The 13,572-nt window shown below is 45.7% G+C and overlaps 1 protein-coding gene across 3 annotated transcripts in view; it reads left to right on the top strand.

Annotated features, from left to right (window-relative positions):
- The window catches only part of ATP6V1H (ATPase H+ transporting V1 subunit H), a 111,974-nt gene extending 105,054 nt beyond the window's left edge, over positions 1 to 6,920 (top strand). For all 3 annotated transcript variants that reach the window (XM_029923141.1, XM_029923142.1, XM_029923140.1), the window contains one exon: positions 6,502 to 6,920. In XM_029923141.1, coding sequence (XP_029779001.1) covers positions 6,502 to 6,562 — 61 coding nt within the window. In that variant the 3' untranslated portion in view covers positions 6,563 to 6,920. The remainder of the gene's footprint in view (positions 1 to 6,501) is intronic.
- The last annotated feature ends 6,652 nt before the right edge of the window (positions 6,921 to 13,572 follow it).

Genomic DNA, 13,572 nt, shown 5'->3' with positions numbered 1-13,572 from the left:
TCCAGTCACTTTCCAACAGGATAGGCAAAAGTTAAGAGAAGTACAACTATGACTTCATTGTAGTTTTAATAATTATTCTAATAAACTCACAGAAACATGTGATATATAGAATGCTAGGTCCTTTATAATTTTAATTATGAAAATTTATACACCAAAAGGAGACTAAAGAAAATAATACAAAAATGATAGTAACAGTGGATTTCCTCCTGCGATTTTTTGGCAGCCAAGGGAAAAAGGAAAATAGCAGAGACTGTAGTTTTCATAGATTGATATGTTCGTCGGGAGAAAATCACTTTTTCCTGGCACCGAATTATATAGATGCAGGTACCATGTGTTGTTTAAATTATGTGGGCAAAGCATGTTGACTGTCACAGTCAGTGTCTTCAACTATGGGTTTTTTCTTTTTGTAACTACCATTTTAGAGAAAGAATAAAAATGTTTGATTGGTTAAACAGCCTTGAATATAGTGAAGGTGTGACACTCATTTGTAACATGGTCAAGGCCTTTCGCCTCTAGGAGTTACTCCACGCCAGGTGGATGCTCCTTGGCACCCTGGCTGCTGGTAGCATGGATGGTAGAAAGCTAATGTCATCTCCGGACTGCTGCTTTCAAGCCCTGCATTGCTTTCTCAGGAACCGGAAAGCCATTTTTCAGTATTATGATAGACGGCGGGAGTATAGATCTTTTATGGCCATCGACACAAGAGAATGAAACGGGTCTTTCCTTTTTTTTTTTTTTTTTTAAATAATAGTTTAGTGTCAAATTGGTTTCCATATAACACCCAGTGCTTCTCCCCACAAGTGCCCTCCTCCATGACCATCACTCCTTCCCTCCTCCCCCTCCCCCTTTCCGCCCTTGGTTCATTTTCAGTATTCAGTAGTCTCTCATGATTTGTGGCCCTCTCTCTCCAGCTCTCTTCCCCCCTTCCCCTCCCTATGGTCCTCTGTTAGGTTTCTCCTGTTTGACCTATGAGTACAAACATATGGTATCTGTCCTTCTCTGCCTGATTTATTTTGCTTAGCATGATGCCCTCGAGGTCCATCCACTTTGCTACGAATCGCCAGATTTCATTCTTTCTCATTGCCATGCAGTACTCCATTGTGGGGGTGTATATATATATATATATATATATATATACCACATCTTAGGCTCTTTCCATGATTTGGCTATTGAAAGTGCCACAATGAACATTGGAGTACATGTGCTCCTATGCATCAGCACTTTTGTATCCTTTGGGTAAATCCCTAGCAGTGCTATTGCTGGGTCATAGGGGAGTTCTATTGTTGATTTTTTGAGGAACCTCCACACTGTTTTCCAGAGCGGCTGCACCAGTTTACATTCCCACCAACAGTGCAGGAGGGTGCCTGTCTCTCCACACCCTAGCCAGCATCTATAGTCTCTTGATTTGTTCATTTTAGCCACTCTGACCAGTGTGAGGTGGTATCTCAGTGTGGTTTTGATTTGTATTTCCCTGGTGATGGGTGATGTTGAGCATTGTTTCATGTGCCTGTTGGCCATCTGGATGTCCTCTTTGGAGAAGTGTCTGTTCATGTCTTCTGCCCATTTCTTCACTGGGTTATTTGTTTTGTGGGTGTGAAGTTTGGTGAGTTCCTTGTAGATTTTGGATACTAGCCCTTTATCTGATATGCCATTTGCCACTATCTTTTCCCATTCTGTTGGTTGCCTATTAGTTTTTTTTATTGTTTCCTTTGCCTTGCAGAAGCTTTTTATCTTGGTGAGGTCCCAGTAGTTCATTTTTGTTCTTAATTCCCTTACCTTTGGGAATGTGTTGATTAGGAGATTGCTGCAATTGAGGTCTAGGAGGCTGCTTCCTACATTCTCCTCGAGGGTTTTGATGGTTTCCTGTCTCACATTCAGGTCTTTTATCCATTTTGAGTTTATTTTTGTGAATGGTGTAGGAAAGTGGTCTAATTTCATTCTTCTTCATGTTGCTGTCCAGCCCTCCCAACACCACCTGTTGAGAAACAGGTCTTTCTAATCAAGTGTTAACACTTTCTCAGCGTGCAGCATGGTCTCTTTTGTGAGTGATTTTGTGCTTGGAATTTTTTAAGGGGGAGTAGGTCTTCAGACTTTTAATTTTTTTCAGTTTCAGAGATTTGGAATCCCAAATGGTCTACGTTGTGGATGAAGTTAGAGGAGAAAATTATTATGCTTCTCAGATTTTGCTTCCTAGGTCGTAAAAGCAAAGATTTAATGCCAAACTCCTGTGGCTTTCTGGCACAAATCGGGTACTTTCTGAGTGAATTATAAGTTGAATTTTTAGTCTTTTATTGATCTTCATGTATAGAATGACTCAGTTATGTAGGTTAATTCATTTAAAATAATTCTTCTTGAATCATTTGTTATAGATGCATTATAATCCCTTGAAATAAAATCCATGATTATTTTTCCTTTTGCCTGACAGTAATGGTACCTTAATCTGTTCATCTCCTCTTCTTATTTTCTAATCTGTAAAATTAGGAACAGTGGCTACTTTTTGTACTTTTTAGGGCTCTTACTGGGTTGGGGGTTAGGCAGCTTCACAGTGTAAAGAGAAAGGGGTCTGAGCCTTGGCCGGTCCACGTGCTCACTTGGTCCCTAAGCACGTTCTTGGCCGTTTCGGAGGCTCTCTTCCCTCCCCTGTAAGTGGAGATAACACTCACCTCGAAGAGATGTTGTGAGATAGGAGCACACCGGGCGGGCACGCCTGCAGGCAGGTTTCCCTGGTGGCTTGTAACCGGGCGTGGACGGGGCTGTGTCCCAGCCCCAGGGGTCTCTCTCTGGCGGCGGTCACAGGGCTTTCAGAGGCAGGCTTGGGGGAATCTTGGAAATCTTTTTTTTTTTTTAGTAAAAATCTTTTTATTTATTTATGTATTTATTTAATTTAAATACCTTATTACCAAGTTGGTTTTCATTTAACACCCAGTGCTCTTCCCTGCAAGTGCCTCCCTCCACGACAATCACCCCCTCCCCATGCCCCCTCCCTCCTCAGCCCTCAGTTTGTTCTCTGCGTTCAAAAGTCTCTCATGATTTGCCTCCCTCTCTCTCCCAACTCTGAATCTTTTAGTTGACTACATGTTACCATTAGATGCAGGGAAATAGGCTATATCATGTCACAAGCCGACTCCAGAGGAGTAGATGTTCTCCAGAGCTTTGTACGTAAGCTGATTCATTTTTCTGCAGTTAGTCCCTTTTTCACTTGAGCCTCAGTTCTGCTCTCTCTGATATTTTAACAACTCGTGTGCCATTGCAAACAGTAATTTCAAGGAAGCCTGAGGAGGAGATTGAATTCTTCTTACCATGGATCCCATCTGGGCTCTTCTGTTAGACTTTTGGCATTTTGTGACCTACAGTTCAGGCTTGCAGAGTTCTGTCTGGGGCTCTTAATACACACGTTCCCAGCTGAGCCCTTCATGGGCTCTCGCCCTTCGTCTAAATCTTAAATTACGTAAGTCTTAGCTCGCAGACGTGAAGCAGGCCCTGAGTTTCTGTGTTCCCGGCACCCAGGTGGAATGCCTCAGGGCCACTGTGTGTGACGAAAATGAGAGTGTAGTGGAGCATGTCATCCATAACAACGGCCTTGACCAGGAAAAACAAGGGCCCCGAAGGCCATTGGGAAGAAGCCATGGTTGAACATGCTTTTATTTATTTTTACTTAGTTTTTAAGTTTATTTATTTTGGGAGAAAGCAAGAAAGCACCAGCTTGCGAGCAGGGGAGGGGCAGGAGAGAAGAGGGAGAGCCCCAGGCAGGCTCCGTGCTGTGGGCGCAGAGCCCAGCGAGCGGCTCCATCCACCAGCCGTGAGATCATGACCTGAGCTAAAGTCAAGCGTCCGCCGCTCAAAACAGTTACCCAGGGCCCAGACGTGACTTTAAACTGTCTGCCAGATCAACTCCAAGTTGTTGTTTTACTCTTTAGTGATGTCTTTTTTTTATGAAGAAATCCATTATCTTTTTTACCTCCAAGTATTCACTCTTATCCCCTGAATGTCAGCTAAATCCGGATTGGGAATGGAGCCCCCTTCTCGCTCCGAAAGGGGTGGAGCCGACAGGCGGGGCCACTGCCTGCGCCCAGATCCAGCCGGACCCTTGGCCGTCACTGGGCGGTTCTGAGCGCTGAGCTCTGGAGGGCTCTGCTCAGTTCTCGTGTCATTTCTACACCCTGGTCCTGCACGTTGGTCCTTTACTGAAGGAACCACAGCGTACTGTAATTGAGGGTGGCCTGGCATCTTTAGGTAGATTTTAAAATGTTTTCTAAGAAATCACTCTCAGAGGGGGTGGGGGGAATAATTTCCCTTCTACGTTTCTGAGTTCTCAGCTGAGACCCTGTAACAAGTAACAGGTTAACACGAGAAAAACTGTTGATTAACACGTATCTCTCATGCACACATGGGAGATACCCAGGAAAAATGAGTAGCTTAAAGATGTAGCTTTAAAATTCAGGGTTAAATTCTGTCTTGATAGAGAAAAAGGAGTGGGGTGTAGGCCTCTCAGGGAGAGTGAGTGGTTTTTAGGAGAGATGGGCGGACCCTGAGACGGACGGGTGGAAGAGAAGGGTCTGTCTGGGTGCGGGGTGGACTTCTCCCGTGAGTCGGCCCTCCCTGGGTGCCGACTCCTCCTGGACTTCAGGGGGATTCAGAGAGAGCCTGTCCCTGCGCGTGCTGTCTTCAGGTGTCTGCAGCTCAAAGTCGTCAGTACACCAAAGTGGCATGTTTTGGGGTGGCAGAGTCTGCAGCCCCTTAATGCTGAACAGGCTCACTTTTAAAACTGGAATATTTGAAGGCCCAGTGAAGCAGGTCTGATTTCAGGCGTAATTCCTTAGGCCGCGCAGGAAAACATATAGGATCTGGAAGTTGTGTAACACGTGTTGTATTGGACCCCTCGTCTCTCCCTCCCCCACAGCACAGCACAGCAAACGTGTGCGGTCACACACGGTCCTCGCTGCAGGCCTCCCCAGAGTGGCGGCGTTGGTAGTGACCATAAACTCATGCTTTTCCCCCTGAGGACATGTATTGATGGTCTCCATTCTCCCCGTGCAGGAGCCGCACGGAACTACTGACTTAGGTGGGTTGAGAACAGGCCCCCGCTGTCCGCATCGTGTCAGGACAGCTCCAAGACACGAGAAAAGATTCCGTGTCCTAATCCGACACGCGTACCTGGTGAATCAGTGATAAGAGCTTTCGTGTAAGGGTAAGAAGAGCACATCAAGCGGCTTCATGCTGTAGGAGGGGTCCGTCAGCTCTGTCGTGTTCTCAGTACCACGTCACCTTCGTGAGACATCTGGGGGTCCCGGGCACGTCACCTACGCCAGTCCGCAGAGTTCCTGCTGGTTCACATTCTGAATGCTGCTGCTTTTGCTCAGTCTTGCTTCACAGCTTCGATGGCTTTGGGCTAAGGCCGTGACAGTGAACGAGGCGCAGCACAGTAAACCCCTGGGTCGCCTCCCTCCCCTCTCTCTGTGCCTCCGTGGACAACGGCAAGCTCACGTTTGCTGGTGGATGCTGGTGGCCCCGTAGGTCGTTTCCTGGAGGTGCTCAGACGAGGAGAGGTTGGGTTCCAGCTGATGAGTTGAGGAGATGACACTGTGTGCCCGTACCTCGTGCCCGGCAGGTGTCCACAGCCGCTGGGACCAGTGCGTCCCTGAGGGGTGCAGCTGGAACATAAGCCCAGGTCTCTATCCAGAACCCGTGCCCTCTCCTCTCCATAGCGAGGACTCTTCAAACTGTTCCTCACAGCATGTCTTCTGTTCAGACACAACAGCTTGGGCTAGTCTTTCACAGGAACGTGGGAAAGAAATGGGTTTTTGTCCTGGAATTGGCCGTGACGCCTGTATGTAACTGTATGTAACTAAGAGCTGACCACGCCCCCACTGCAGGTATGCATTCAGTTCGCTTCCTGCAGCAGAATGTGACCTAAATAGTTCAGCAGCCGTTGCTCTAAGCCACGGTGCCCCCTCCCCATAAAATGAGAATACCACTTCTCTGTTCCTGGGGTGATTCTGAGGACTCAGCATGGCCATCTCTGTGAAGGTTCTAGATTGTGTTGGTGCAGAGAAAGTAGCTCTGGTACAAGTTGGGAATCTTGACGTTACTTTCGTCCCCAGGTGTCGATGCCTGTACTCACTAATATGCGGGATTGTTGCTCATGCATCAGTACACTTAGGTGGAGGCATGCTTCAGTTGACACTGAACTCTGTAGATCGCAGAAGTGGCACAGCAGTAACCCAGACTCGCACCCAGACAGGGAGTAGACACCTGCCTTGTAAGTGTGTGCACAGTCCTGTCTGGGCGCGTCACGACTTGTGTACGGTAATGGGAGCGCTTCACATTCAGACAGTGCGGGCACTCTGCAGATCTGGAAAAGATTCGTTTTCTTGAGCTCTTTTACTAATTTTTAGATATTAAAAGAAGTACAGATGACATTGAATATTGTGCTTTGATTTTGAGAGATTCATTGTCATCTAAATTCTAATGACCCTTGTGATTTTATTCCTGCCGTTGCAGGGAGTATCTTGGTAAACAGCTCCAGTCGGAACAACCTCAGACTGCGGCCGCCCGAAGCTGAGCGCGCCGTCCGGCCTGCCGCCTCCAGCCTGCCCGCGTTACCCGGCTCAGAGCACCTGCTGTAGGAATCCGGCCATTCGAGTCAGGAGCAAATGATGTTTCATTTTCCTCATGATTTTCCTCTGTCGTGTAGCTTTTCCTCAGCGCTGATTTTCGTTAAACACGTTTGCCTGTTAAATTGTATAAAAGTAGGTACTTTCTGTAGCTAAGGAAAAGATTACTGTTACCTATGCTGCTTGTAATTTCTGTATTTATTGCTCTCTGGAAGTATAGTTATTAAAGAAAGATTCTCACTTCAAAAATATTTTTCTCTTGTTCCTTACTTGGACTTTAATAAAAATCACCTATTTCCCCAGCCATATTGGGAGAATTGTTGTTGCAAATTCAAATAGTGAATGGTTAGTAAATATTTTGAACTTTTTTGTATTTCTGTCTGTTCATCCACCCACCCATCCATCCATCTACCCATCCGTCCATTCCCCATACACCTGTCCATCTGTCCACCCATCCATCCTTCCCTCCACCCATTCATGGTGTACCCGTCCATCCATCTACCTACCATCCATCCATCCGTCCGTCCGCCCGTGCATCCACCCATCCATCTATGCATGCATGCATCCATCCACGCATTCATTGTGCATCTGTCCACCCACCCATCCATCTGCCCATCTACCCATCCATCCATCCATCCATGCACATGTACACATTGCAGCAATCCTCTGCTAATGTTTAAAGAACTTCAAAATTTTAAATACATTTTTAACACAATTCTGTGGTCCAAAAGATTTGTCTGTGGAGCTCAGTGAAGAATTTATGCTTTTAGATTTTAGAATATTTCATTGATTTCCTGTATTTTCATTCTTGGATTTTAGTACCAAAAGTCTGTTATCCTTTAATACTTTTTGGCTTAAATATTGCCAATAGACATTTATTTCTGTTCCCTCCCTCTTTACCCTGAAACTGCAGGCCTTCAGCAGCTCTCCCTCCCCAAATCTGGGCCTTTTGTCTTTAAATCTCTCATTTTTCTGTGTCTCATTTTTCATTCATTTCCACTGTGTATTCCCAGCAGCTCTCTGAATGCCAAGGGGTTTGGTTAAGTGTGGGAAGGCTAATAAACTATTTTGGTAAGTTTTTTCTCTTGTAGAAAGATACACAAGGACCCGTCTCCTGTTTAAAGATAAATATTTTATTTTCAGCATAGAGATCCTATGGGAAAAGTTAGTTAGGATAATGGATATTTTTCTTGGTTAGTTCACATGACTTGACTTCATATTTCCAAGAAAATAGGTAGTCTGAATCAAACCGGTTTTTTTCTTGATGTGATTTCTTTTAAGTTAATTTGTCTGTCTTAGAGAGAGAGAGTGAGAGCATACGCGCAGGGGAGGGGCAGAGAGAGAAGGAGAGAGAGAATCCCAAGCAGGTTCTGTGCTGTCAGCTCCGGGCCTGACGGAGCCCAGGGCAAGGCTCGATCCAGGAACATCAAGATCATGATCTGAGCCAAAATCAAGAGTCCGGTGCTTAACAACGGAGCCACCCAGCTGTTCCAGGTATTATTGGATTTCATGTTGAGGGCACGATAGGTTCTACAATGTTTGGTAGGAAACTCGACCAAATAAACCAATTTCTAAAATATCATCCATTAATTATTTGTAAAAATTAACCTGAGTAGGTATGCCTAGTAACTTTATTTAAAAAAACAAAAAACCTAAGAAACAGAAAAACCTCTGATTTTCAGATCGTGAGAGGCACATAGACATTCACATTAAAGGGAGAATGAAATTGGGACACCTGGGTGGCCCAGTTGGTTGATCATCTGACTGGCTCAGGTCATGATATCTCAGTTCATGGGTTCAAGCCCCACGTCAGGCTCTGTGCTGGCAGCTTGGAACCTGGAGCCTGCTTCAGATTCTGTCTCCCTCTCTCCCTATCCCTCCCCTGCTCGTGCTCTGTCTCTCTGTCTCTCAAAAATAAATAAATGTTAAACAGTTTTTTTAGAAAGGGAGAATGGAATAATCTTGCTTGTTTGGAAACTTCCTTTTGGGGATCTTGTTGGCCCTTCTTTTTTAACAGAGGTGTGGGGAGGACATTGGCATGTGAAGCTTGTTCCCACACATTCCACCAGGCCGGTCACAAACACCAGATTTCATAGAGTATGCCCAAATAAAAAAAATCTCCTTTCCTTCCTGTTTAGCCACATCAGAGTACTTGAGGTTAATTTTCATATAATTAAAATTTAAATAATTTTGTAACCACTAGTTGTCAGGTCTTGGAAAACTCAGAGCCAAGTTTTGATGCTTTTGATTTCTTTGATAATTACTTAAAAGGTTCTCTGTTCTCATTCTCTGCCTTTGAAAATAGAGAATTTTTGAGACTAAATTTTGAAACTACTCAAAGATAGTGGGTGTCAAAGTTATTTTTTAAATCTGAACCTTATGATGAAATCACTCTTTAGTTTGAAATGTCTCTCTTATTTTGCTGTACGAAATGTTCTTTTCTGGTTCAGAGATGTGGCTCCTTCAGCTTTCTGAACAAGGTTCCAATGGAAAAGTTCAACTTTCTGAACAAGCTTCTGATGGAAAGACGAATGAACTAATAATGTTATGTTACTTCATTTATGCAAATCTGACACTGCGTTCATATTCTCTTTCCGTTTTTAAAAGAGGGTATTGACTGCTCTTCCAAAAATAGAATAAAGGTGGAAGAAACACTTTTATGATAGAAGGAATAGTGGTTCTAGATGCTTTGCCTTCCAGGAATTGTCTAGGCTGTTGTATTTAACCCCTCCCAATGGAAGGAAGTATCGGGGAACTTGGTTGAAAGAACCAATTTACAAAGATTACTGAATAACAGCGTCACATGTAGAAAGAAAATATTTTCAAGGATAGCGCAGGAGAGAAAGGCTTCAGATGGAGCTCAGTCATACCTATATTATGAAGCCTTCAAAAAACCCCAAAAGGACGGGGTTTGGAGAGCCGCCAAGTTGGTGAACACATAGAAATGCAAGAGAATTCCGTAATCCTTCTGGAAGCTCTGGGCCTCTTCCCCCTTACCTTGCCTTACGCATCTCTCCCATCTTGCTGTTCCTTTTATAACACACTGGTAGTTTGGCTGGCTCTGGTCTCTACAGCCCAAGTTACTCTGACCAATGAGATCATGTTGCTCACTCCCTTGAAACTCATTCATGGATCCCCAGTGTCAAGCAGGACCTCCCCCTGTGCTTTGCACAATAACAAATGATTGATTATTGAATTTTATTTCCAAGTTACTTTGGCCTAAGAAGACACCTTAGGAATGAATGCTTGTTAGAACTATGTCTAAGTAAAAGTTAAAAGGCTATGAGCAAAGGCGAGGGCAAGTTTACCTGACAGTAAAGTGCCTGGTATGGCGGGGGGGGGGGAAGAATAGCACAAAGATGGAAGTGGGTGGAAATGGAATTACATTCTTGTAAGGTTCTTACATTATATGTGAGGTGGTGTAACATTACCATAGGCTGTGATGAGTTCAGGATACATATATAATTCTCCGGAGCAACCACCAAAACAATAAGCTAAGAGGTATAGCCAAATAGCCGTTAGTGAAGGTAAAATGGAATACTCAAAATTCCCAAAAGAGGAGAAGAGGAACCATAAGGGGACACAAAGTAAATAGCAAGAAAATTGCCTTAACAGTAACAATAGCTACATTCATGGAAGGGGTCTGGACTCCCTCCCCACCCCAGTTCCCCTAACCTCCCCCCTCCTCCCCATTTTGTATACATTCAAATTTTTACCTGTTCAGTGCTGCTACATACAGGAAACCCATTGTTTCCAATTGCCAAGATTTGGGAAGAAGGAGTGTCTTCGTGGTTGAATTCTGTCACCGCCCCTCATCTATTCCTTTGCAGGCTGTTAATGGAGTAGAGAAGCAGAGGTTGAAGTTAGTTACCATTTGTCCAGCTTCCAAAGAGTTTTCTTGATAGTGTTGGCCATGATCTCTTTTGTTCTCTTTGTGGGTTTATTCCTTCTGATTTGTTTTTTGTTGGTTTATTCCTTTTTTAATTCTTTGTAGCCTTTAGAGTGGGAAGGGTTGGGGAGGAAGCAGAGATCAATGTGTTGTGTTTAAAACATTTACTACATTTATTTACTTATTTTTAAAATTTTTTTAATGTTTGATTTATTTTTGATAGAGCATGAGAGGGGGAGGGGCAGAGAGAGAAGGAGACACAGAACCGGAAGCAGGCTGCAGGCTCCAGGCTCTGAGCTAGCTGTCAGCACAGAGCCCGATGCAGGGCTCGAACCCACGAACGTGAGATCTGACCTGAGCCAAAGCCGGAGGCTTAACCGACTGAGCCACCCAGGCGCCCCAAAACATTTACTACATTTAACCTAAAGTCCCAAAGGTGGCATTTTTTTCACTTTTTTATTAAAAAAATTTTTTTACTGTTTATTTTTGAGAGAGAGAGACACAGCGTAAGCAGTGATGGGCAGAGAGCAAGGGAGACACAGAATCTGAAGCAGGTTTCAGGCTCTGAGCTGTCAGCAAGAACCCCGTCATGGCTCAAATCAACAAACCATGAGATCGTGAGCTGAGCTGAAGTCTGATGCTTAACTGAGCCACCAGGCGCCCCCCCCAAAGGTGGTCTTTTTAATCAAAGTTGACACGAAGAGTTCATTTTAGAATAGGCTGAGATTAAATTTGGGAGGAAGAGCCGATGGGCCAGAGTGTACAGAGTCAGATCTGGAAGGATTCTGGCGTCTGTAACAACAGTGTTTACCATCTGCAGTTGTGAGCATTCAGATTTGTATTAGTGTGAAGGATTGAAAACAGACTGCAGTCATCACACGGGATTGTTTTGGCCGGCATCATAGACAGACGGGCACCCTGCGTCTCCTAGATCGGTGCCACGGCAGGCCGCCTGCTTGATCGCAAGCCGCTCTGGTTAGAGTGTGTTCTGTCTTTGAGCCGCAGTATCAGCCTGTCGTCGTTTTCAGCATTTGAGCCAAGTATTTGGAATAACAGGAGTCGATCCTGCGGGTTCGACTTTCTTTTAAAAACGTTTATTCTAAAACAGTAACTCTTGGCCATCTAAAATAGTTCTGTTTGAGTGCTACACATTTTAAATTGCATTCTGACATAGAAGGGTGAAGCAGACGGGTGTGCCCTGACCCTCCTGCCTGGCGGAGGGTCGCAGGAGTGAAGTGTTGAGTTGGTTGGTTGCTTGTCCCAGAACCACTTTAAAGTAAGGCATTTCCAAGTGTTAGAGCGGGTTCTGAGGGCCTGTCTTCCAGAGACAGTGTTGGTGTCCTGAGTCACCGCAAACGGAGTGGTCTTGACGGGGGCTCTGTGCAGGGGCGTTGCCTTGGTGGTGCCCAGGACCCTCTGCACAGGCACAGCCGACTGAGCCCACGGGCAGCGAATAGGGCGATGGCAGTGGGGGTGGGGCGGCCCGTCCAGGTGTGGGCCCAGCAGGACAGTCCGTCCCAGCTCACCCAGACCTGCCTTTTGAGATGATGGCAGGAAGGCTGGATCCAAGGAACAGGCAGTGAGATGATCCTGGCAGGAGAGTCAGCGAGAGGGAGAGAGGGAGAGAGAGAGAGGGGAAGAGCAGACGGGAGTTGGGAGATAGCTGGGTGGGAACAGCAGGGAGGCAGGGGACCTGGGGCGCTGCACCGGCCAGGCCGCTCCTGTGAGCTGGCCGCCGGCCTGGCTTCCACCTCCCTTGCGTCCCAGAGTGACCTTCCCTGTTCTCCGAGCCTCCCTCCTGAAGGGGCCTGAAGCATATGCTGGAAGATGCCCCCGGGGTGTCTCCTGTGCCCCACAGGAGCTGGGTGAGACGGCGGTGCGGGCAGGTTTGCATGATGGGCCAACAGGTGTTGTCACCTGCAGGTGCAGGAGTCGGGGGACTTTGAAGGAAATCGAACTTCGCAGGGTCACGGTCAAAAGTTCAAAACTCCCTTGCCATCTAGGGAGGCTTATCCCCTGGCCAGTCCATCTTTCTGCCTACACGGCTGCCCCTCTGTCCATTCTCCCATCCTCCACCCGAGTCATCTCACTGAGGTTCTGTTTGTTGCCACCGAGACCAGAGAGGGTCCCAGACTCAGCAGTGACTGTGAAAGTGGACTTGCTGGCCTCCATTCTCCACAGAAATGGAGAAGGTGGAGTTTCTGCTTTCGCTCCTGAATATGGAGCTGTAGCCCAGTGAGGGTTTGGTCCCCCATGCCTCGTCAGATACACTGTTGCAATGACTTCCAGTCTTGTCCCCTCAGGAACTGTCCCCTACCTCCAACCAGCAAATGACTGCTGACCACCAAGTGGCCACTCCACATTCCTGCTCCCTCCCAGGGACCTTGGAGTTGGAATGCATGCAGAGATACCCAGTTAGTCTCCACAGTATAACAGGCACAGGTGCTGATGTTTTAACATAATATTATTCATTATTTTGATGTAATTTCATACATACAGAAAAGTAGCAAGAATAGTACAACGGGCTCCCTTATGTCTCAGCTCAAGTTCCTGTTGGCTTGATTACTGATATTTTAAAATACACCATATGGGGCGCCTGGGTGGCTCAGTCGGTTAAGTGTCCACCTCAGGTCAGGATCTTGCTGTTTCGTGGGTTTGAGCCCCGCCTTGGGCTCTGTGCTGACAGTGCAGGAGCCTGCTTGGGATTCTCTGCCGCCTTCTCTCTCTTCCCCTCCCTGCTCATGCTCTGTCTCTCTCAAAATAAATAAAAAAAAAACCTTAAACAAATTAGTATCTATAAGATCTGGTATGGGCAGGGGAGTGAAGTTTTTCTCCCCCAGACACTTTTTACGTTGTTATTTTGTTTTTCCTTCTCCCACTGTATCTTTCTAGATGAGATTTAAATCACTTCTTCAGGTATCAAGAGTCCATTGAGATTTTAATGTGATTTATTTTCATCTACACATTAATTTGGGAAGCCTCTTATAGCATTAAGTTTTCCCATTCAAAAACAGACTCTCTCTCCATTTAGTCTGCATGTCTAACATTATGTGGCTTTCACATACAGAT

This window comes from Suricata suricatta, chromosome 15 (assembly GCF_006229205.1).
Source record: "Suricata suricatta isolate VVHF042 chromosome 15, meerkat_22Aug2017_6uvM2_HiC, whole genome shotgun sequence".
In the NCBI taxonomy this organism is placed as follows: domain Eukaryota; kingdom Metazoa; phylum Chordata; class Mammalia; order Carnivora; family Herpestidae; genus Suricata; species Suricata suricatta.
Note: the sequence above shows the minus strand (reverse complement) of the source record. Positions and strands in the feature narration are given on the sequence as shown.